General features: G+C 35.8%; 1 protein-coding gene across 1 annotated transcript; it reads right to left on the bottom strand.

Annotated features, from left to right (window-relative positions):
* Window positions 1–1,679: 1,679 nt before the first annotated feature.
* Window positions 1,680–26,170, bottom strand: LOC109072445 (tyrosine-protein kinase JAK1-like). Its single transcript, XM_042770315.1, has 24 exons — window positions 26,065–26,170; window positions 25,627–25,812; window positions 25,431–25,554; window positions 25,192–25,324; window positions 24,153–24,304; window positions 23,315–23,654; window positions 17,012–17,197; window positions 16,759–16,916; window positions 15,905–16,019; window positions 15,565–15,760; window positions 15,109–15,212; window positions 11,694–11,834; window positions 11,527–11,614; window positions 11,149–11,269; window positions 10,050–10,192; window positions 8,986–9,137; window positions 8,713–8,854; window positions 7,138–7,229; window positions 5,570–5,753; window positions 5,285–5,409; window positions 4,871–5,043; window positions 3,239–3,356; window positions 3,027–3,137; window positions 1,680–2,925 (listed from the first exon to the last, which is right to left on the bottom strand). The coding sequence occupies exons 2-24, from the start codon at window positions 25,748–25,750 to the stop codon at window positions 2,818–2,820; spliced, it is 3,330 nt and encodes a 1,109-aa protein (XP_042626249.1). The 5' UTR covers window positions 25,751–25,812; window positions 26,065–26,170; the 3' UTR covers window positions 1,680–2,817.
* Between the last annotated feature and the right edge of the window lie 336 nt (window positions 26,171–26,506).

Below are 26,506 nucleotides of genomic sequence, written 5' to 3'. Positions count from 1 at the left end.
TGGATTAAAAATTGCCAGCACTAATCCAGAACTTCTGATAGGAAGCAAATGTAAGTGATCTGATCTTTTAGACTGTACTATTAGTGATAGTGTGGAATACATCAACAAAGAGTATCAGCAAATCTAATGTTAGAGCTTTATTTGCAATCTTTGCTACAGACAAACCATTTGTGCGGTCCGGTCAAATGGCGATAAGACAGATCATCTTATTAAAGCACAGTGCAACATGTGAGTTGTTGTTACACATTTCCACTCATTACATAAAACCTCAAGTAAAAATGTTACAGTACAATCAACTGAATATAACATCCAGTAAGACTTAAAAAAGATTTAAAAAAATAATAAAATGAAATGACAATCATGACAATATTTATCCACCCTTTTTAATAGATCTATCTATCTATCTATCTATCTATCTATCTATCTATCTTTCTATCTTTCTTTCTTTCTTTCTATCTATCTAGTCTGTAATAAGGCACTTTTCCACCATCAGGCTGAACCGTCCTCATCGCTTAACCATTCTATTGGACATGGTTTCGTTTTCCACTGTGGAGCTGATAACAGAGCCTTGGTAATGCAAGTGTTTACGTACAGTATATACTGTATGAGATGTAATTAGTGTCTGTGTTAAAAAGGATGACCAGATATTTCTGTTTGCTTCACTCAAATAGCACACTTGGCCAGCTGTAGAGAGAAACGAATGGCTAGACAACAAACAACTGACCAATCCTGAGTGGCGACAAACACTCTACACACATTCTGCCTGCATGGTTTCGGGCTGAGAACGGTTCCTAATCATGCCGTGCCAAACAGAGCTGAAGTGGAAACTGGTTTCTTACCGTTTCAGTCCGACAGTGGAAAAGCAGCTATAGATTCTCCAGTAAAATACAACAAATAGTACCGGTGTAACAGTACACCGAAGTCACAGTTCGGTACGTACCTCGGATTCTGAGTCACGGTTCGATCAACAGGAAATTCATTTTTTCATTTATTTTGAACAGACAGTAGTGCTACACACATGTAGCATGAGCAGTTGTTTTTGACTTTGAATTAGATTGTATAATTTCAAACAAAAACAGAATAGTCTGACTTTAGATTTGTGAAATTATGCTACATAAGATGCACAAAACAACATCAGATGGACTGAATGAAAATGCTAATTTATTCTATGACAGCAGGTGGCGTCTATGGAACAGCAGCGATATGGAGTTTCCTCGGTTACCTGCGCTTACAAACACTACTTTAATATGTATTATGGAGGTAAGATTTAAAGAAAATGCCATCGAAACAAGACAGTCAGTTCCTCTTAGAGATACATTCATATAAACCCATTCATACATTCATATAAACAAGACTGTAGGGTGTCCCATTTGTCATTTTAGCTTTCAGAAGGGTCGCTGACTGTTTTTGTAGTCTGACTGCATGAACCGAACTGTGACATCAGTGCCATTACCGTTCGGGACGAATACATGTACTATTACACTCCTAACAAATATGTCTCCTCTGATATTAAGGCACTTCTGTGTTTTTCCTTTCATTAAAACAATTCATCTATTTGTATATATTATGGGCCAGATTTACTAATCAATTAAGGCAAATTAGCATTAAATTGCAATCCCATAAAAGCAAGAAATAAAAATTCAAAGCTCTATCCACTAACAACTAAAAAATAAAAAACAAAAAAAAACAAACACAACTAGATAATTTCCATAATGACAATGCAATGTACCTAGAGCAGAGCAAATTAGCAACTATAGTGTCATGTCAAGCGCAAAATGGGTTAAGACATGCTTTTTTGAGCTTTAGATAATGCCACAATACAAATAATGCCACAGTTAACTAGCTAGCTCAAACTTTAGTATATCACATTGCGTGATTCTTTTCAATACTCTTCTACCATAAATTTTGCATTTAAAAGGGAAACTCCTACAAATGCATATGCAATAAAGACAGCTGCAAAATAGGCTTGTTTTAGATGCATGAGCGCTGTGCAGACTGATTGGCCTGTGACATCAGAGTACGGTGAGAGTGATTTAAAAGCTTAAAGTGTCGTCTGCTCTCTAATCACACTCCGATCGTTCCGCGCAGTGCCGATGCATCTCAAACAAGCCTAATGACTGCGCCCATGCCTTTTTATGACAGTAGTTTTTTAATGCCCGAAGAGGGTTTGCACTGGTGTAAGCTGTTAGTAAATCTTGCTGTAAATTTGATATGGCTTCAGCTTTTTTTAAATGAACCTTTTTAATACTTGATACTTGTTGAGAGCTAAGCGGTGTGTTAAAGGGTTAGTTCACCCAAAAATGAAATTTAGGCTTCGTTCTACTCACCCCCGAGGCATCCTAGGTGTATATGACTTTCTTCTTTCCTTCTTTTTTCACGAGACTCACCGGTGCGTGCGCAAAGCTGACCTCATACGTAATTCCCCCGGAACTGCTTCCGTTTACAACAGTGAGCGCAAGCTAGATTCAAGTGATTATTACATTTTAAATATGGATATTTTTCTTCCAAAAACACATGACTGCAATGAGAGAGCTTAAAAGATCTAAGACACTTTTTAATATAACTAAGACTGGATTCGTCTGAAAGAAGAAAGACATACTGTATACACCTAGGATGCCTCGGGGGGTGAGTAAAACGCAGCCTTATTAAAATTTTTGGGTGAACTAACCCTTCAAATGTTTTTGGAGGTAGATGATTAACTGGCAAAGATTTGAAGAGAAATTAATATGCATCATTTTCTAAGTATAATGAGAAAGATACATACAAATACAAAATGCATCTGAATTCTGTAGGTGCATCTGATCTGACGAATGGAAGCTAGATGTTTTCTCTAGTGAGGAGACACTCAAACTCTTTGATTAGGCTCTTGAAGTCCACTCTGTTTTCTGGGGCGTGACTCCAGCACCTGCGGATCTGAGTGTACACCTGCAGCCACAGACACACATCTTTTGAAGAAACTGCCCATAAAATAATATGATATAAAAATGATATCAGGGAGGCTGTTTCTCAGAGGTCAAAAATCTCACCATTTCAGGGCATAAATCTGGACGCGGCATCCTCCAGCCTTTCTCAAGAGCATCTACCAGCCTGGCCATGGTCATCTGCCCATGAGACCGGCCAATCGACTTCAGGAATACCTACCAGAGAAACGTATAAGAACGGGAATTAGCAAATGAGTCACTGTTATTATAATACCTGATGTATTCAAATAAGTTAGCATGAGCTTTGTAACGCTCACCTGTGGAGGGCTGTTCTCACGGTCACAGTAGGACATGATTTCATAAAGAGTGACCCCAAATGACCAAACATCAGATGCCTTATAGAACTTCCGATTAATCAGACATTCTGGAGCATACCTACACAGAGAGATGACATGACCCATGTTTAGCAGGACCTTCAGTGGACGTCTATTCAAATATACATCGCAACTATGGACATACAAACATAAAAACACATGCTGAACACATGCTTTTTTACAAATTGTTTTTTTTTGTTTTTTTTTTACAAACAATTAGTGAAAGGTAGTGTCTGCAGTATAACAACAACAAAAACTAAAACAAAAATAAAGATTGAAAACTTTGTGGTCAGTAATAGTTTAAAATAACAGTTTTCTATTTCCCTCTATTTATTTATTCCTGTGATGCAAAGCTGATTTTTTAATCTCCAGTCTTCAAGGTCACATGATCCTTCAGAAATCATTCTAACATGCTGATTTGATGCCCAAGAAGTACTTCTTATTACCAATTTTGAAAACACTGCTTAATACTTCTGTGGAAAACCATGATACATTTAAGGATTTTCTGATGAACAGAACAGAAGATTAAATGAACTGCATTTATTATTTATTTTAACTCCATTTATAGAAATCTTTTGTAAAATTATAAATGTCTTTAGTGTCACTTATAATCAATTTAATACATCGTCGCTGAATAAAAATATTACCTTCAAAATTTATCTTTCTGACCCCAAAGTGTAGAAATGTTCTTTATAAATACATGAATATATATTAATAAATAAAAAAAAAAAAAAAAAAAAAAAAATACATTATATATATATACACACACACACACATTATATATATATATATACACACACACACACACACACACACACATATATATATATATATATATATATATATATATATATATATAATATATATAGATATATATATATATATATATATATATATATACACATATACATATATATATATATATATATATATATATATATATATATATATATATATATATATATATATATCAGCTTTATAAACTTAAGTTAAAAAAAAAGTACTATATTTGTCAGTTTTGGTTTGTTAGTTCTGGTTTAGAGTTTGTTTTTATTCTGTTTAGGTTTGAGGTTCTTTGTTAATCTCCTACTCTGTTAATTAAGTCAGTTCTCCTCCGTTCTCTCCCTGTTTATTTCTATGGCTACTGATTCGATTAAGTTCCTCAGTTCAGGTGTGTTTTAGTTAGGTTCTCCCTTTGTTTGTCCCGTCTGTTTAAGCCCTGTGGTTCTTTCAGTTTATTGTTAGTCGTATGTTGTGTTAAGTTGGATGTTTCGTCCCTGTTCTGGAGTTTTATGTTAGCTTCTGAATAAAGACTGCTTCACATGGATCTGGTTTCCTTTCTGCTGCAATCAACACCGACAACATTCATAAAACATAATTTGTTGCATTTTCAAGGTCATCATGGTGTTTGTATTAAAAGGGAGAAGGTAATAGCTTTTCAGATGTACAAATCATTCGTCTTTAACAGAAATATTCAACACATTTAAAAGCAACACACTCACAATCACACAACAGTGATTTACATAGTGATTCAAATATTCAAAGATTTATAAGCAGGGATGAGTGCTGCTTTACCAGTACACAGGACTGTCCTGTTCTTCAGTCACTTTGTAATATTCCTTATCATCTTTGATGCTCTTAGTCAGACCAAAGTCCCCGATCTTCACAAGTGATTCATTCTCCACTAAGATGTTTCTTGCTGCCAGATCCCTGTGGATGTAGTTCTGAGATCCCAGGTACTCCATACCCTGACAAACACAATTTCTATTAAAAGATGGCAGTTATTCATAGTGATCACTACTTTTGTGCAGCCTAAAAAAGTATTTGGACACTTAAGTCACAAATAAAAATATCTGTATGTAGCTGCATTGGATACAAAATATAAAAAAGTGGCATGTGAAAGCTTTAGTGTAAAAAAACAAAAAAAACCTGAAACCTTAACTCATGGGAAAAGCTATCTATAGTCATATGTTGTATTGGCTATATTACCTGACATATCTGAAGAGCAAAAAGCAGCAGTCTCTTCAGATCGATGTTGGGTTTGTTACGGGGCAGGTATTCTTTGAGACTGCCAGCAGGCAAATACTCCATAATGAGTTTGATGTTCGCTCCTCCTGAATGACACATTCACCCCAAGCAATAATACAGTAGGTATATATAAACAAGGTATATATTTGTTTGTAACTAAGGTATGTAGTCATCGAGATTAGAAACCAATGTGAATGCTGTGTGTAAACAGGGCTCTGTGTGTGTGTAGGTGTGCTCATGACTTGCCTTCATCATTGCAGATGCCTTTGTATTTGACAATGTTTTCATGGTAAAGGTTTCTGATGGTGCTGATCTCTCTCCTCAGGTTGCTGCTCTCATTTTCTGTTTTTAGAGATTTGACGGCCACCAGCTCACCTGTCTGATCTCCCTTAGGATCATACAGACACAGTTCCACCATCCCAAAGTTACCCTGGACAAGATTGATAAAGAACAATACAAACAGGTAATGAATCAAGGACAAGTTAATCCAAGAAGATTATGGGATTTAGGGATGAGAGGGAATGTGGGGATCCGATTGTGAATGAATCGAGTGCGAGATTGGTTTAACTTGTCCAGATTTCCAGAATCATTAATTCTAATGGAATTTTTACTATATTCTAGGGGTGTAACGGTACACGTATTCATACCGAAAGTTTTCGGTACAGGTCTTTCGGTTAGGTACGCATGTGTATCAAACAAATACACTGTTCTGAAGTCTAGAGAAGAGCATTTCGTGAAATATTAGACTATAAACTCATTATATTTTACTTTACCTGTTAGTGAGGTCTTAATTATTTAATGTTTAAATAAATCTGTTATGAAACGAGTTATGAGAGGCACTGTGTAAATGAATATATTTCAACAACAAATAGAATTTTTATAATTTAGTTAATTTAGAAAAACTACATTATGTGCAATTTACATGACTGCATACATTTTTTTAAGTTGAGTGTTGCTTGTTATATTTAAAAAATAAATAGCTATTAAATTTAAGTTTGGGCTGTGTTGTTAATTGTAACCTTATAGTAGGCCTATGGTTAAAGGGCTCACTATAGTTTAGAGCATAAAAAAATATAAAGAAAAGTTTTTCCCCTGCAAAAGATACAAAAAAAGAGCAATTTGTTCAGTAAGCCACTGTTTAAAAAAAAGAAAAGAAAAGTTTTTCCCCTGCTGTACCGAAACAGTACCGAACCGTCAAGTTTGTGTGCCGTTACACCCCTACTATATTCCTATTGAATTTTCGATAAAATCTATAATATACAATTTCTTTAAATTGGTTTTGTTGTACTGGGGTTACTGCTAATCAGTAGCGTTGTTATCGTCAAATAAAACTAAAATAAAAATCAATTAAAAATTATTTTTGTTAATTTAAATAAATCTGAAATAAACCAAAAATGAAATATGAGATTAAAAAAAACCTTAAAAAACTAAAATTAAATAATGCCTTGGCAAATAAGTGAAATAAAATAACTTAAAGTACTAAAATTACTTAATTTAAACCACAATAAATATAATAATGTATTAGATTAAAGATATATAGAAATACAAATGGCAAATGGACATTAAAGAAATTATTAAAACTAAAATAAAAACTATATAAAAGCTCATTCTAAATATAAATAAATACTATAATATTATATAAATAATACTAGAATAACACTGATTGGAAACTAAAATCCAGGTTCTATGAATTCTATAAAAACATTTCCAAATACAGTATCCAGTAGGAATCATACACATGCTCCTTTATTTGACTTGATGGAAAAAGTAACAGTATATGACATAAACCTCAAAAAAAAAAAAAAATCCAGTACCTCTCCCAGTTTTCGTATTTTCTTGAGAAACCTGCTCTTGAAATCTGTAGGATCAGTCTCCTGTGGAGGAACTGTCTCTGAAAGTTGAAGGTCTGTAGATAAAAAATACAATAAATTCCGTAATGTATACAAATACTACCATGAAGTATACTTCAAATTGTATTTTATGATTTAAATATATATTTTTTTAAATTCGAGTAATAAGAATGAGATTTTTAAATGAGGGTTGTAAATGTGCTTAACTGTCATGATATTTTTTAAATCAAAATATTTTCCCCTTCGAATGGGAACTCGTAGTGTGTCCTCTAGTGCAGGGGTTCCCAAACTTTTCCATTCCACGACCCACCTAGACTAGTATAATCTATTTCACAACCCACCAAAATATTTGAGATAATTAAACATTTTATTTTAGAGTACAGAAATGACAAATTTACTTCAGTCAGAAATTTACTTGTGCAATGGTTAAATAAAAGTTTAGCAATATCTTCAAAAGATTTTTTAACTTTGGCACATTTTTTCTGTATATAGAGATGATACTTCAAAGAAATATTGCGAAATTTTGTTGTGGAAATGTTTAAATCTTGTAGTGTTACAATTAACCCTGCGTTTGTGCCCTGCTTACCCCATACATGTGAAATGCTTTTTACAGACCGTTTCCCGAACGAAAACAGTGCAGAATACAGACAATAGAAGTGAATGAACATAGCCTACCTAAAACCATTTTCGTAGCATTTGAATCTTCTGGTGTATGCAATCTCATGCAGAATACAGTGCATACAGAATACAGCGCAAGTGAGCGAGTTTTTTTCTCATTAATAATGCGGACCGATTGAACCCTTTAATAATGACGTTGCTCTGGGACCCTCACTGTTATTACAACTCATGCGTGTTGTTCACTGACAAGCTGCACAAAACCACGATCATATTTTATGCATGTTTTGCGCAGCTTGTCAGTGAACAACGGCTCTGTGTAGTAAATGCTGCTCCACGTGAAAGCATGCACGTGTAGAGATTTACCACTGATTACAAAACCGGCTTTACTGACGAGATGCCGATATTTATCGTGCATCCCTATTAATTGCAATTCGAAAATCACACTAAGGATAATGCAATTCGTAATTAATGTTGGAAGGCTATATCGTGCAGCCCTAGACTGAACTGTGTGAGTGTGTGTGTCATTGAAACGCAAATTTAGCTGCAGCCAAGTGACTTTGTGCGACCCACCTTGTTCCATTCTGCGATCCACAGTTTGAAAACCCCTGCTCTAGTGGACACTATGGGAAATGCCTCAGCGTGACCAGTGTCTGAAGCTGTGATTCAAACATGACAAAGAGGCCAACTTCATCGTCGTGTTGGAATCACGGCTTCAGACATCGCTGAGGCATTCCCCATAGTGTCCACTAGAAGACACAGTGTCTCGTTCCCTACTCGAGGATCCAGGGTTACATGCATAACCCAAGATGTTTTTTGACATCCTTGATGACAAAAAGTTTATTTCTTTTTTAAAAATCTATGCCTAAAGAAGAGGTAAAGACTGTTAGTGTTAGTGATAGTATGATATTACGTGATAGATACCCTTCTCATCCAGCTCTCTCGCTATGGCTCTGAAGAACGGTCTCTTCTTTGGGTCATAGTTCATGCACTGTGAGATCAAATCAGCCAGTTTACTGATGCTGGGAGTGACCAGAGTACCGCACACCTCGTAGAATCGCTCTTTCTGTTCATGCACACACAGATGTAAGATTAAAACGGTTATAGTCAGAAACAAAGGACAATAATTCCAAATAAAAAAACAACTGCTGCTTTGGTTAAGTATAAATGTAGAGATGCATCAGAAGAGTCAAGCACCTCTAAGAGTTTCTTATCACGCAGGGGCACCTCGCCATTGTAGCTGATCTCCCATAGCGTGGTCCCAAACCCCCACTTGTCTGCTGCGATGCTCAGTGCTTTGGGGTTTTTAACACACTCCGGGGCGATCCAGGGGATCCTATCAATACACTCTGAGCACACGAACAATCAGGAGTGTTAGTAGTGCAAAATGGATTGAAAATGTCATTTAATAAAGTTATAATCCATTATACTGATTATTATTTAACCCTTATAATGCATTTGGGTCTGTCTTGAGCTGAAAGAGATAAATAAATAAAAAAAAAAAATTTCAGATTTTTTAAGAGATAAAATGTTACACATATATATGGAGTACCACTAGGTGTCGTAAATGTTTTCTGTAAAATGATCTATGAAGTTATATTAGTGTCAAAAAACTTAAAATAAATTATATTTAACCTTTTCCCCAAGTCTTACACACTTTTGGGACTAAACTGTTGATTCATATGAATATGTAAGGCTATTGACAAACTATTACAGCATGAAAAATTGCTCACTTTTTATTAAAATGAAATTTATTTAAAATGAATTTGTGTTTAAAAACATTTTAGAGTACTATTTGTTGTTTTGATGTTGTTTTCTTAGAAATAAATATGTAAGTTCATAATTGTTTTTGAGCAATCATGAGTTATAAATTCAAAGTAATTTATTTAAATTACATTAATTCTTATTGGGTTAATACTGGTAATTACCAGTACAATTTCATACAATGATTTCTCATGAATATTGAGTAGAATATTGAATAGTTTTAATTTCACTATAGTTTACAGTATAAATCATAGTTTTTTCATGTGTAAATTAAAATTTAAAGTTTTATAAAATCTCCATTCTTTGGGTCCAAATGGACCTGAAATGCGACAATAGCATACAGATTTTCAATGCATTATGAGGGTTAAATAATTGTACTATTCATTTGTTAATATATTCGATTAAATGTTAAATAGATGTTATTAAATAGTCACTGCAAACTTGTATGGTGTAAGGGTTTTCAAAGGCTCTGGATGAATGTTATGAGCGTGTGTTACCCGCTTGGCTGAGCACAGAGATTGACAGTCCAGGATCACTCAGTTTAATGAAAGGACCACCTTGTCCTTTCAAACCGTCCAGCTTCAACAGGACATTTTTAGCGCAGACATACCCATGGACAAGCTTCTTATCCTCCTGAAAGAAAGAAAGAAAGAAAATAAGGCAAAGTCCTATTTTTCTGTCTCAAACATCCCATTAGAGAGTTCTGAATCTTGTCTTTTCTTGAGTAACGCAAGATATAAAAATTATCCCCTGGAAAAAGTATAATTTATAGCTGTCATGTTATTGTTGTGATACATGAATAACATGAAAAATTACAGTAAACATTTTTTTGGTCTGAATCTATTCTTCAGTATTTGAAAAATACATTAAAATGTAATTTATACAATGATTTGAATACACTTGTTCTATGATGAACAGGCTTCTGAATTAAAACAAAATTGATTTTGATACTTTCAGCTTAACTTTAAGTAAAATATCTAGGTTGTGTAACTGTCCAGTGTCTTTAAAAGGCTGAAATTCAGTTTGGCATAATCTTGCATTATTGTTTCTTTGTTATTAAAAATGTTTTATTAAAACTGTCACTAAAACTTTACCTGAAAAATATGTTTGACACTTTATAAAATATTTAAGATGCTTAATATTTGTACATCTTAAATGTTAAAACTAAAACTGAATAATAATAATAATAATAATAATAATAATAATAATATAATAAATGAAAGTTAAACAGAAATATTCCAAAAAATGAATACAAATGACAAAAATCACAAAAAATACAAAAACTAAAAATACAACAAAGAACTGAATACATAAAAATAAAAGCTTATTCAAAATATTAATAAATACAACAATATTATTAAATAATACTAAAATAACACTGATTCAGACCTAAAATGTGTTCTTTAAACTCTATGTTCTATGAATATTTAAGATGTTTGCACCTTAAATAGTATTTAAGGTGCAAACATCTTGTGAAATGTTACATTTTAATGTATAGAGTCATAAAATCACTGACCCATAAGTCTTAAATATTTCAAAAAATGTAAACAAGGGTGAAACAAAGTCAAGTTCAAACTTAAATATTGTCCAAACTCCCTGAGGACACTGGAAAGCTGCTCTGCAACTTGGAACTTCCAGGAGGGCGTGAGTTCAGAGCGATGATTTCTCATGAACAGATCCAGAGGGCCGTGCTGAACAAAGTCCTCCACCATAATGACTGACAGAACAACAGCAATGAGACATGAGATCATCTGCAGTCACAGGTCAACTATTCCTTTAACTTTAACTCCTTTACATCCTTTAATTCAGGGGTCTCCAACCCTGCTCCTGGAGAGCTACTGTCCTGTTGGAGCAGCGTTGGAACTGAAGTCTGCAGGGTGGTAGCTCTCCAGGAGCAGGGTTAGAGATCCCTGCTTTAATTCCTTTACTTTTAAGTACTGTTGCATTTTTATCTGGTGGAGTGGGTACACTTACCATCCATGCTGTGCATACATATACCATACATCAGAACCATGTGTTTATGTGATATCTGCTGCATTACACTGACTGTGTCCAGGAAGGCCTAAGAACAGCAGAGCAGGATTTGTGAAAGCAATTACCAGGAGAGTTATTTATGTGTCATAAGATGGGGTGCCACTTACGGAAATGTAATTTCCTGCTGCCAGCACCTTCAGAACCACATCCACCACCTCATGACCTGACAAACCCTCATCATCCTCATTTCTCATATTCAGCTTGCCAGCATAGATGTTTGTGCGGGTGCCTTGGCCCAAGTGTTTCTCCTGTTTTATAAAGAACAGTTTCAAAACATTGCTTTCCATTTCTAGGGTCCCGATCAATTTTAATTGTATTATATATATATATATATATATATATATAGTATATATATATATATATATATATATATATATATATAAATCTATATATATATATATATATCTATATATATATATATATATATATATAATATATATATATATATATATATATATATATATATATATATATATATATATATATATATATATATATAAATCTATATACACTGTATATATTTATATCCATGCAGGAATATCAAACTTAAACTACAAACCTGATTCCAAAAAAGTTGGGACACTGTACAAACTGTGAGTAAAAAAGGAATGGAATAATATACAAATCTCATAAACGTATATTTTATTAACAATAGAATATAGATAACATACTGTATCAAATGTTGAAAGTGAGACATTTTGAAATGTCATGACAAATATTGGCTCATTTTGGATTTCATGAGAGCTACACATTTCAAAAAAAGTTGGGACAGATAGCAATAAGAGGCCGGAAAAGTTAAATGTACATATAAGGAACAGCTGGAGGACCATTTTGCAACTTATTAGGTCAATTGGCAACATGATTGTGTATAAAAAGAGCCTCTCAGAGTGGCAGTGTCTCTCAGAAGTCAAAATGGGCAGAGGATCACCAATTCCCCCAATGCTGCGGTGAAAAATAGTGGAGCAATATCAGAAAGGAGTTTCTCAGAGAAAAATTGCAAAGAGTTTAAAGTTATCATCATCTACAGTGCATAATATCATCCAAAGATTCAGAGAATCTGGAACAATCTCTGTGCGTAAGGGTCAAGGCCGGAAAACCATACTGGATGACCGTGATCTTCGGGCCCTTAGACAACACTGCATCACATATGTCATCCGGACTAAAGAGGACAAGGACAACCCAAGTTGTTATCAGCGTTCAGTCCTGAAGCCTGCATCTCTGATGGTATGGGGTTGCATGAGTGCGTGTGGCATGGGCAGCTTACACATCTGGAAAGGCACCATCAATGCTGAAAGGTATATCCAAGTTCCAGAACAACATATGCTCCCATCCAGGCGTCGTCTCTTTCAGGGAAGACCTTGCATTTTCCAACATGACAATGCCAGACCACATACTGCATCAATTACAACATCATGGCTGCGTAGAAGGAGGATCCGGGTACTGAAATGGCCAGCCTGCAGTCCAGATCTTTCATCCATAGAAATCATTTGGCGCATCATAAAGAGGAAGATGCGACAATGAAGACCTAAGACAGTTGAGCAACTAGAAGCCTGTATTAGACAAGAATGTGACAACATTCCTATTCCTAAACTTGAGCAACTTGTCTCCTCAGTCCCCAGACGTTTGCAGACTGTTATAAAAAGAAGAGGGGATGCCACACAGTGGTAAACAGGGCCTTGTCCCAACTTTTTTGAGATGTGTTGATTCCATGAAATTTAAAATCACCTTATTTTTCCCTTAAAATTATAAATTTTCTCAATTTAAACATTTGATATGTCATCTATGTTGTATTCTGAATAAAATATTGACATTTGAAACTTCCACATCATTGCATTCTGTTTTTATTCAAAATTTGTACAGTGTCCCAACTTTTTTGGAATCGGGTTTGTAGAACACAATAATTGATCTAACCAGCTTCAAAACTGCAAAACATTTTCTTAAGCAGTATATTTGTTGTTTTTTAGTTAAAACACCTAAACATCCTTTAAACCAGATAAACTGAGAGATAGTTCACCCAAAAATGAAAATTACCCCATGCTTTACTCACCCTCAAACCATCCTTGGTGTATATGACTTTCTTCTTTCAGATGAATATAATCAGAGTTGTATAAAAGAAATGCCCTGGCTCTTTCAAGCTTTATAATGGCAGTAAATGGTGGTCAAGATTTTGAAGCAAAATAAAGTGCATCCATCCATCATCCGTCATATGTGCGTTCACGAGAGAGTGGCGTTCCAGCAGATGACATGGGATGAAGGCGTAGCGTAAGCGCCGGTGAGAATATGCTAATCTCACAAGAAACAAGTTTTGTTTACAGCAAATGAAAACCAGTCTCCTCTTGGCTTAAATCAAAATCTTTCAACATTTTTCTTTACAAATCCCTGTGTTGTACTTCTAATTCGTGACCGGTGTTTTGTTTTGCTCTCTCCTCTGAGCTTCCCCGTTCGTGACTTCTCAACGGAGCTAATGATATGCCTACATCATCCGCTGGAATGCCGTATGGAGCACTTTTTATGATGAAAGGATGCACTTTATTTTGCTTCAAAATCTCAACCACCATTCCCTGCCATTTTTGAAGCTTGGAAGAGCCAGGACATTTTTTAATATAACATTTTATTCGCTTGAAAGAAGAAAGTAATTTACACACGGATGGATTGAGGGTGAGTAAATCATGGGGTAATTTTCATGTTTGGGTGAACTATCCCTTTAATAATCCAACAAATCTTATTTTGAAGAATAAATTCTACATTAATTTAACATTAATCTCATTAAAATTGGCTAGATTTATGCCTAAAACATTTTCATTGGAAACAGTGAATTATTTTTGAGGAAATCTATCCTGTTATAAAGGTGTTCTGACTTTTTTTATTGGTCTGGCCCACGGATCTGAACTGACTTGTTTATATCCCACAATTCAGACCTTCTTATTCGCTTATTATTATTTGTTATGCTAGAATCAAGAGATATAAATGTAAAATATAATTGCAATTGCAAGTTTACATTTCACAATTTCAACTTTTTTTCTCTGAATTCTGTGATCACGTCACTCAGTTCGCCACAGAATAATTTTCTCCAGATTGTGAGTTTTTAATATATATACAATTCAAACTTTTCTTCAGAATTCTGACTTTTTTTTTCTCAGGACTGTGATTATATTCTGAGTTTATGTCTCATAATTCTTACCTTTTTTTCTTGCAATTTTCTCTAATCGTAATACATCAACTTCCATAAAAAATATTATTAAAAAAATATTTGAAAACAGTAGCTGGTTAGACCTGGTCAAAGTTCTGTTGCTGATAGTTATTTTTTGGGATACAAGACATAAACTACTACTTAGATTTTAGAAGTGCAACATAATGGCTGTTTTATCAGCTAATAACCAGTCTTTTATTAACCAGGCTAATAACCTGACTTTTAGGTTGGATCACCAGGAAATAACTTTTCTATTTTTGCTTGTATTCTATTAAACAGATTTGACTTTATTCACATCATGCATATAAGCAAACAGTTTTTAGATGTCCAACCTGGGTAATGTCATTTCTGAGGATCCTAGGGAAGACCAGATTATTAGAGAGAGAGGGTGGCAATGCTGAATCTTTCCTGGTTATCATGACAAGGTTGGATTGCTCTGTGAAGCAGTGAATGAAAGATTATTCATGTTTCTGCCATCTTTTAAGACAAGGATGAATTTAGTACATTATAATCTAACATAAAGTGGAAATTACAAATAAAACATCTTAACTATCATAACTTTGCATGCCAATTAGTTAGACTACACTAGTGTTTTCTACAGGATTAAGTTTTTCCCTGTTGTTCCCTACATAGTGTACGTAATCATGCCACTGCATGCTTTTTAGAATAAATATAAAAATCTAGTACAGTTTGAAACTAGAATTCAATTATTTCATTAAGAAGGCACAGTTTATAAACCGCTAGCTATCTATATTTGAACTTTCACTATGGGTGGGAAGCTCCAGTACCTTTCGGTTGGGGTGGACAGCCACGCTCAAGTCTTAAGCTGATGTGGTCTGTTGTGAGACACTGGCCGCACAGGTGGTCCGTCAGCTCTCTCAGAGTGGGCTTCATAATAACTGTCCCAGACAGGAGAAAGCCCTGTGCGCTCGCCTCAATCTGGAAGTTCTTGAAGGTTTTGCTGATGCTGCCATGACAATCCCTCTAGAATAAAAAGATTTAGTTCTATATTTAGCTATATCTTAATTACGCAAACATATTTTCATAAACCGTCTGTTCCTTTTGACATACTGAACTTTTACCAAGCTCTCTGTCCATCAGCAGCATATACAGTAATAATGCATGTACCTCATTGCATATGACAGTCAGGAGAACATGATCGAAGTCATGAGTGCTCCAACGCAGCAGGTACATGCCCTCCTCGTAACCTTCCTGCTTGAGTTTATGAATGGCATATTCGGTACTGAGGGGTACAAAAGAAATACTTTTACATCAGCTGTCCAAAGACATTCTTCTCTGTCATTTGATGATTGTATATTAGACAGTTTTAGATGCTGAAAAACATGATGAACAAATGAATTAGGTCAATAGAATGTTAGAGATGAATTAAGAGATGAAGTAAAATTGAACTATTACACCACTGAAGAGTTTTTGAAAGACGTCTTTTATTCTCACCAAGGCTGCATTTATACAGTAAATACAGTAATATTGTGAAATATTATTAGTTTAAAATAATTGTTTTCTATTTTTTTTTTTTTTTTAAGTAATTTATTCCTGTGATGTAAAGCTGAATTTTCAGCATCAATACTTCTGTATCCAGTGTCATTTGATACTTAAGAAATCATTCTAATATGCTGATTTGCTGCTCAAGAAACATTTCTGATTATTATAAATGTTCAAAACAGTTGTGCTGGTTAATATTTTTGTGGAAACCATGACACATTTTTTTCAGGATTATTTGATGAATAGAAAGTTCAAAAACAGCATTGATTTGAAATAGAAACCTTTGTTAACATAATACATGACTTTCCTGTCACTTAAATGCATTTTATTAAAGACAATTCTAAACTTTTACTTACCCAGTCTAAACCTTTGAACAGTAGTGTATAAATAATATATACAGCGTACTCCAAATTCGATATGAGCTCATTTTCATTTCTGGATGAACTATTCATTTAAGCATGATGAGTGCATGTACTTACTTGATTGGACCATGGCAGCCCTCTCGTAGATTCTTTTCCAATGAGATGGGAGCCACATCCCTGCAGAGGAAATGATGCGCATCTACTGTGAGCCTAAAGTATCCATCTACAAGACTGGCAAAGGACAGTGCTTCCTCGTGGGATGCCAGCTTCAGCTCCTAAAGAAGATCACAAAAATAAAACAGGGTTTCTGAAGTTCTGATTTTCCATGAATGAACCAAAATCGATCACAAATCTACACGGTGAGCCTCACCATGTTTTTGTTGTCCTGTTTGTGGATAGTAACCACGGAGTATTTGATGAGAAGATGCGTTATCCCATTAAAGTCTGAAAAGAGTGTCCATGTGTCCTCTCCTGCATCATATGCTGCTTTACTCAGTTTCTTACTGTCTCTCTTTGATTTTCGGCTCTCCTGATTGGTCCACGGATCTGAACTGGCCTTAAAATATAAATGCATGACATAAGAAAAAAACTGTTGATTAGAAACCAATAGAAATATTGAAACAACAACAACGAAAAAACTCTAAACTGAAGTGTGAAACTTCAGCATGTACATTACCGATCAGAAGTTTGGGGTCAAGTTTGTTTGTTTGTTTTTAATAATTTTATACAGCAAGGACGCATTTAATTGATCAAAAGTGACTATAAAGGCATTTCAATGTAACTAAAGATATTTCAAATAAATGCTGTTCTTTTAAACTTTTTATCCATCAAAGAATACTGAAAAAGGTTTCAGTAAAAAAAAAAAAAAAAAAAAAATATATATATATATATATATATATATATATATATATATATATATATATATATATATATATATATTAAGCAGCACCAGGGTTATAAAAAGTTTAAAACTAAAATCTTAAACTAAAACTTAAAAAATGTTAACTGAAGTAATAAAAAAAAAAAGAAAAAAAAAAAAAAAAAAACTTACATTTATTTTTTTCCAGCTACATGACATTTCTCATTTTTATTTAACGTGATGAACTTAAACAACTAAAACATCAAAGCTGCAAGCAGCGATGAAAGGGCCCTCGCACCCAGGCTCACCGCCACCCAGTGGCCACAGGAGAACATCGAATGTTGGGCCATATGCTTATAAATTGGTAAATATCTGTGCCACATTTCCTGCTGCCAACAGGTGGTGCTAAGATTATAACTGAATATTGGCATGTAGATGTCTTCAGGCCAGGACCCTTACCAAACATGTGACGTTTGGGAGAGAGCGGACATTGCATGTTTAAGTTAGTTTAAAACAAATCATTTCCTGTTGCCAGCAGGTGGCGTTATAATTATAATTGAATATTGGCCTGTAGATGTGTTCAGGCCAGGACTCTTATAAAACGTGTGAAGTTTGGGGCAGATTGAGCATTGTATGCATGAGTTACAACAACTTCCTGTTTCATTGTATTAATAGCATGCTTTAGCACTTAGTAAGTTTTGCTAGCATGTTTAGCACACAATGGCAAATTTTACTGTGTTGCCAACAGTGTAAAACATGTCACTTCCTGTTGCCAGTAAGTGGCGCTTTAACTATAACCAAATATGAGCATGTAGATATCTTCAGGCCAGGACTCTAATCAAACGTGAAGTTTGAGGTAGATTGGATATTGTATGCACGAGTTACAGTAATGTTCTGTTTCACTGCATTAATAGCATGCTTTAACACTTAGCTAAGTGCTGCTAGCATGTTTTAGCATGCTTCTAGAATGTTGCCAGCCTATTTAACACTTGTTGATGCTTTTTATTATGTGGCTAGAAGTCCATAACAGTGTTAAACATGTCACATCCTTTTGCCAGCAGGTGGCGCTATGACTATAATCGAATACGGGCATGTAGGTGTGTTCAGGACAAGACTTATCAAACTTGTTAAATTTGGGGCATAGTGACTTGTTCGGCATTGGTGGGAACGCCCACAAAAACGTCATAACCGTTTATGCCGTGGGGGAAAACTAACAATTCGAATTAACGCGCGGAGATCTTGTTAGGCGCTTGATCTTTACGTTTTGTGAAGATTTTGTTTGATTTTTGCTTGGTGCAGTGCCGAAAAGTTGCTGTGTGGCTTTCTGTACCTTTTAATAAGTAAAAAAAAAACCTTATCTGAAGATGTATATGACTGATAAACGGACAGACTACCAGAGGTAGCACTTAGCGGGTAGCACTGATGGGCTACACTACTTACCCTGCAATGATCTGTCATTAGTCCTGTCCCACTGCACAATCAAATAAATCTGACTCCCTGATATTTTGTGATTGCAACTGCTGATCTACTGGGATTTTCACGCACAACCATCTCTAGGGTTTACACAGAATGGTCCGAAAAAGAGAAAATATCCAGTGAGCAAAATACGACTAAAAAAAAATGCCTTGTTGATGTCAGAGGTCAGAGGAGAATGGACAGACTGGTTAGAGATGATAGAAAGGCAACAGTAACTCAAATAACCACTTGTTACAACCGAGGTATGCAGAATACCATCTCTGAACTCACAACACATCGAACCCTGAAGCAGATGGGCTACAGCCGCAGAAGATCACACCGGGTGCTGCTCCTGTCAGCTAAGAACAGGAAACAGAGGCTACAATTCACACAGGCTCATCAAAATTGAACAATAGCCTGGTCTGATAAGTCTCGATTTCTGCTGCGACATTCAGATGGTAGGGTCAGAATTTGGCGTAAAGAACATGAAAGCATGGATCCTTCCTGCCTTGTCTCAACAGTTCAGGCTGGTGGTGGTGGTGTAATGGTGTGGGGGATATTTTCTCGGCACACTTTGGGCACCTTAGTACCAATTGAGCATCGTTTAAACACCACAGCATACCTGAGTATTGTTGCTGACCATGTCCATCCCTTTATGACTACAGCGTACCCATCATCTTTTGGTTACTTCCAGCAGGATAATGCACCATGTCACAAAGCTCAAATCATCTCAGACTGGTAATTTTTTTTTCCAAATTAGTGATTCTGTTTTTTTATTTTTATTTTCTTGACATGTGTTGGTGTTATATCTTTCGTTTTATATTAGGGCTGTCAATTTAACTTGTTAATTTAATTAATTAGTTATGGAAAATAACACAATTAAAATATTTTTACACAGTTAACACACCTGCCCCAGACCTGTACATCATCTTACATTTCATACAGTTGACTGTTGACAAACATGATGCAGGGCAACAACTATATAGTCCATAAATGCAGTTATGTGCCCCTAAAATTCAAGATATTGGGGCAAAAATACCCCTGTATGAGTTTTTGTCTCATATTCATATCATATGACATCACACGAGTGCTGTTTTTGTCCCAAATAGCACGAGTGCAAATGTGATTTTATACAACAGTTCATTAAATATGAAGTTAATATTGTGTTACATTTTAAACAAAATATTGTTTGTTTTTGCTCAATTTTGCCAACGAAAATATTACTTATCAAGCCACTGCAGAACAGTTGTGCATCTCCTAGTAACATAGCGGTGATTCGTTTCCGAATTAATCTGTGTTTTGAACCAACCGGAAGAACAAATGATTCAATGGCCTTTTCATATAGAGAGCCAATCAGCTGTTTGAAAAAATTAAATAAATGAATGAGTCGTTGGCTGCATCTAAAAGCTTAGGCTGCTGACTTGATGTCTCACTGCCTTATCAGGCAATGACTCTGAAGGCAGCATTTGTGCACTAGGGCACCTCATGAAACTGATTTCTGACAGGCTTCTGATAACGCAGTGTAACCTTTTAATTATCTAAAACAGGGGTCTTCAAACTCAGTCAGAGTTTAGCTCCAACTTGCATCAACACACCTGCCTGGAAGTTTCTAGCATGCCTAGTAAGACCTTAATTAATTGATTCAGGTGTGTTTAATTAGGGTTGGAGCTAAACTCTGCAGAACACTGGCCCTCCAGGACCGAGTTTGAAGACCCCTGATCTACAACAAAATAGATAGAGATTTGGTGATAACTAAGCTAATATTTAATTACTATCAGGAACATACATTTACACACAAACTGTCCACCAAACGCAAATTTCAGACACCATCTTTAATTCTTAGCTCGACTGTTTCAGAATGGAACGCACAGGATTGTGGGATAGTGATGGGATGTTCTTGAATGATTCTTTCAATTTGAATGAATCTTTAATATGACTCAGAAAGATGAGTTGTCTCAGCAAGGGATTTGTTAATTTCTTGTTGACCACACATGCACAACATCCGAAGTTCTGTACAGGAAGCAGAAATGATTAGTTCACCTTCTGAGTCATCGGGTTCGTGTCATGTGATGTGAGAGCAGCAATAAAAATTACAGAAAGTAGTTAATTCCCAACCTTCCTTTCAAACAAGCACATAGTTTGTTTCTTTACTCTTACAGTTAAGAAATTTTTTGGTCTCAAATGTAATTTAAGCTTTATAGCTTTTTATTTCTTATAATTAATACATTTGTGAATTTCTTTGAAATTGCCACCGGACTCCGCTTCCTTCCGGAACACTGCCCCTCCTTGACACATTCCCTGGCACAACAAGGACACCAGATCCCCTTTGGACACTTTATTCCCCGCATTGGACATTGTTTATTTTCACATTGTTTATTTTCTGTTAAATAAAAGCCTCTCTGAGGCCTGATGCCACACGCACCGTGTCTGTCCTTTGCTCCTCCAGCAATAATATATATATACACACACACACACACACAGGTGCTGGTCATATAATTAGAATATCATCAAAAAGTTTATTTCACTAATTCCATTCAAAAAGTGAAACTTGTATATTATATTCATTCATTACACACAGACTGATATATTTCAAATGTTTTTTTTCTTTTCATTTTGATGATTATAACTGACAACTAAGGAAAATCCCAAATTCAGTATCTCAGAAAATTAGAATATTACTTAAGACCAACACAAAGAAAGGTTATTTAGAAATTTTGGACAACTGAAAAAGTATAAACATGAAAAGTATGAGCATGTACAGCACTCAATACTTAGTTGGGGCTCCTTTTGCCTGAATTACTGCAGCAATGCGGTGTGGCATGCAGTCGATCAGTCTGTGGCACTGCTCAGGTGTTATGAGAGCCCAGGTTGCTCTGATAGTGGCTTTCAGCTCTTCTGCATTGTTGGGTCTGGCATATCGCATCTTCCTCTTCACAATACACCATAGATTTTCTATGGGGTTAAGGTCAGGTGAGTTTGCTGGCCAATTAAGAACAGGGATACCATGGTCCTTAAACCAGGAACTGGTAGCTTTGGCACTGTGTGCAGGTGCCAAGTACTGTTGGAAAATGAAATCTGCATCTCCATAAAGTTGGTCAGCAGCAGGAAGCATGAAGTGCTCTAAAACTTCCTGGTATACGGCTGTGTTGATCCTGGACCTCAGAAAACACAGTGGACCAACACCAGCAGATGACATGACACCCCAAACCATCACTGACTGTGGAAACTTTACACTGGACCTCAAGCAACTTGGATTGTGTGCCTCTCCTCTCTTCCTCCAGACTCTGGGACCCTGATTTCCAAAGGAAATGCAAAACTTTGGACCACTCAGCAGTAGTCCAGTCCTTTTTGAAGCGAGATGATTCTGACGCTGTCTGTTGTTCAAGAGTGGCTTGACACAAGGAATGCGAAGCTGAAACCCATGTCTTGCATACGCCTGTGTGTAGTGGTTCTTGAAGCAGTGACTCCAGCTGCAGTCCACTCTTTGTGAATCTCCCCCACATTTTTGAATGGGTTTTGTTTCACAATCCTCTCCAGGGTGCGGTTATCCCTATTGCTTGTACACTTTTTTCAAGATGTGGAAAAGATGTGGATCTTTACCTTCCCTTCACCTCTCTATAAATGTGCTTGGACACAGAGCTCTGTGAACAGCCAGCCTCTTTTGCAATGACCTTTTGTGTCTTGCCCTCCTTGTGCAAGGTGTCAATGGTCGTCTTTTGAACAACTGTCAAGTCAGCAGTCTTCCCCATGATTGTGTAGCCTACAGAACTAGACTGAGAGACCATTTAAAGGCTTTGCAGGTGTTTTGAGTTAATTAGCTGATTAGAGTGTGGCACCAGGTGTCTTCAATATTGAACCTTTTCACAATATTCTAATTTTCTGAGATACCGAATTTGGGATTTCCCTTAGTTGTCAGTTATAATCATCAAAATTAAAAGAAATATACACATTTGCAATATATCAGTCTGTGTGTAATGAATTAATATACAAGTTTCACTTTTTGAATGGAATTAGTGAAATTAATCATCTTTTTGATGATATTCTTATTATATGACCAGCACCTGTATATATTAGTGCTGTCAAACAATTAATCGCATCCAAAATAAAAGTTTTTGTTTACACAATATGTGTGTGTACTGTGTATATACATATATATAAAATAGAAAACTTCCTTTAAATCTTGCACACAATATTACTGTTTTTACTGTGTTTTTGATCAAATAAATGCAGCATTGGTGAAAATAAGAGATCTCTTTCATAAACAGTAAAAGATCTTACTGACCCCAAACTTTTGAACGGCAGTGTAACTCATCCCACACTGTTTGTATATGGATATTATTTGCACTACAGCCTTCTTACCTCTGAGGGGTCTTTACACCAATGAATTCCAGAGGTGCCAGACACCAGGATCTTGTAATGAACACCAGCTTCACTGCAGGAGTCTTTGATCATTTGCTCATTCTCATGTATGATGAGACAGGAGGGTTCAAACATCTCCTGGCCAAAGTGTTTTGTTAGTGTTTCTAAAGTGGACATATATTTGACCTTCAGGTCATGGGTATTGATCTCGGTGCCTTGCACAGTGTTCTTGGTGAATTCCTCAAGGAACACTTTAAAGACGTTGGAGATGCGCAGACGTGTGAGAACGTTCCTGTGACGTATGGACTTGTACAGGGCCTTGGGGATGTAATTCTTGTACCTGACGAAGTTAAAGTGAAACAGTGAAAATTACAGGGACTTTAATAGTTATATAATTACTCAATATTGGTGGATTTGTTTCTCAGATCACACTGGGGTGAAATCTGAGTTGAATGAAAGCAAAAATTCAACCTTACTGTAAATTCCATCTCACTGACAAGGCACCAATAATGAATCATTATGTAAAACGTGATCAGAAATCAAAATTATTCTGTCATTAGGGATAAACATTTACAACAATACTGACCAAATACTACACTGACTTCAATGAGTCTACATGGTCATGTATATCACAATAAGGGCTATTAATATAATTTGTTTTGTTTTGTTTTGAAAATCTAAAAACGTAGAAAGTTTTCTGTGATGGGTAGGTTTAGATGTAGGGTTAGGGTAAGGGGATAGAAAATACAGTTGGTTCAGTACAAAAGTCTCAGTCAGTAAAAACTAAAAAAGTGCCATAAAATACAAAGCAAATAAAAATAAAAATAAATGCTCTTACTCAAATTCACAGAGAGGACGTTTTTTTTCAATGGCATCATGGGAGATGGCCATCACCGCCATACCCAAACACTCATTTTCTATCTGCTGGATGTCCTTCTCATCATGTGCGCTACGCAGTGGTGCCAGACCACTATGAAAGTCACACTGACTCTGCAAAACACAAAAACACACATCAAAATCAGCAACCACATCCAACAGCACGTCCTTTAAAGGTGTCATCAGATGCACAACTTGATATGATTCTTTAGGGTCTTAATGAAAAGTCTGTAACATAGTTTGGTTAAAATTTCTCAAGCGTAGTGTAAAACAACACAGTTTTTACCCTGTCAAAAACAGCTCTATTCAAAGCCATTCTGTAGCATTTTCCTCTTAAATGTTAATGAGCTCTGCTGACCCCACCCCTCTCTTCTGAGCCGCTCTCTGAGGGACTGTTTACTTTAGCCGCATTCATTGTGAAACTTGCTAATTAGCACATTATTAGGAAAGACGATTTGCAAAGATTCATTTAAAAAAACCTTATACTCACTTCTTCTGTTGGTGAAGCTGTATCACGAATGATTTGTGCAAACATAGACGCATTTAGGTAGATCGGGGCCGCATTCTCGACAGAAACATACTTAATCCACTGCGTCTTCAGCAGCTCAGATGTCAGGAGTAAATGATGACTGCTATGTTCATTATTACATACAACAACAGAACACCTCAATCTGAGACATTGTCTACATCTGCTCCGGCGGTGAAATAATGGCGACTGAAGACCCCAATCCAGTCTGTCCTGAAACACTACTGTCAATCAAACAATCGTGGGAGGGGCCTGTCTGTGTGATGTCACACAGACAGGCATCTGAGATCGTCTCAACTTGAGAAAAGGGAAATGATTTAACGAGATAAAAAAACAACACTGGGTGGATTTTTATCATTATAGGGTGGTTGTGTACACACACTGCCAACACACATTTCAGTTCAAACAACTTGTAGAAGTGCATGTAGCATCCGATGACCCCTTTAAAAGCAAGGCAATGTTTTTGTCACTGTACCTGTGCGTAGAGGTACGTTAGTGAAGCTACATCCAAAACAGCGGTGCCTGCAGACCCCGTTTCTCGCTTGAGAGTGTGTCTGAACACTGGAAGAGATTTCCTACTGCTCCCATGCCAGTTTGTGAAATAGAATCTATCCCACGTATGAGATAATAACATAAATATGTAACATCTTTTAAAATATCTCACACAAAACAGGGAAGAAAAACTAAAAGAGAAAAGAGAAAGTACAGGAATACCTCATGCGATAGTAAAGCTTCAAACTTGTAGTCTCGTCAATAGTGAACGAGTGATTGGGTGGATACCAGATCTTGATAAATTCATCATAAAGAGCGAACAAACTGCTACACAGTGGAGATATACCTGAAGTATTGAGACATTATTGAGTCTGTGATGGTTACAATCTTTATTTTGAGGAACAGTTGAAAAACTTACCCAACTTCTTGGCCGCTTCAACACACAGCTCCTCTGCTGTGAAGCTTCCTGAGAGATGAATGATCTGGTGTGTCTCTGGCAGGTAAAAATGTATCTCGAGCCCCTGTAATTTCACTGAGGCCATGACTACACCTTTTTTAACACTTTACTAATGAGGTCACGGCAATATTCCATTCCAACCTTTTCCTATGTATAGTAAAATAAATACATACATTTGGTATAGAACAACATTTCCCACTTCGAAAAACAGTACAGACTGTTCTCTACGAACACCTGGGGTTTTTACAGGTAAGTTAGTTAAATAGAAACTGAAAGTTTGATGAAGATTCACGACTAACACAATTCTCTCCTGTTTCTGACTGCCATTAGTGTGTCTGGATTCTAACAGCTACATCGAATGAACTTATAAAAGATACAAATCATGTAAACTAATTTTACCGTCGAATGATCATCTGGACGAGATTCGCTTCCGAGGAAACCGATGATGAGCTTCTGATAAATGACGTGCCCAACACGCTGAATTTGATTGGCTGCTTGACTCTCGCATGACGTCACCTCCATTTAACCCTTACTTGATTACTTCAATAGAATTTATTTCACTGTAAAATGATCATGATTCGGCTCATATACCTCCCGAGGCAAAGTCTCTACGTCATTTTCCACGTAAAAACTGTGTGGTTACGTTTTGCAGTCTTACTAAATAATGAAAACATGTTCAAATGATCACAATGGCATTTTCTTTGCTCGGATATTGTCATTTTGTTGTTGTGTTTGTTTGTTTGTTTGTTTGTTTTTTCCCAATACAACATACATTTTATTATTTAGTCTATTTTATGATGAACTATATTAATATTCATTATTATTAGAATATATATTCTAT

Source organism: Cyprinus carpio, chromosome A2 (genome assembly GCF_018340385.1).
Source record: "Cyprinus carpio isolate SPL01 chromosome A2, ASM1834038v1, whole genome shotgun sequence".
NCBI lineage: Eukaryota > Metazoa > Chordata > Actinopteri > Cypriniformes > Cyprinidae > Cyprinus > Cyprinus carpio.
This window is presented reverse-complemented; position numbering and strand designations above follow the sequence as displayed.

What these genes read in the sequence shown, in the direction of transcription:
- LOC109072445 (XM_042770315.1), bottom strand. Translation starts at nt 25,750, where the DNA reads ATGGCCTCAGTGAAATTACAGGGGCTCGAGATACATTTTTACCTGCCA. An exon ending in TGAAGCGGCCAAGAAGTTGG is followed by an intron (nt 25,555 to 25,626) that starts GTAAGTTTTTCA and finishes TCAATACTTCAG; the next exon opens with GTATATCTCCACTGTGTAGC. An exon ending in GGCTGCCATGGTCCAATCAA is followed by an intron (nt 16,020 to 16,758) that starts GTAAGTACATGC and finishes TGTACCCCTCAG; the next exon opens with TACCGAATATGCCATTCATA.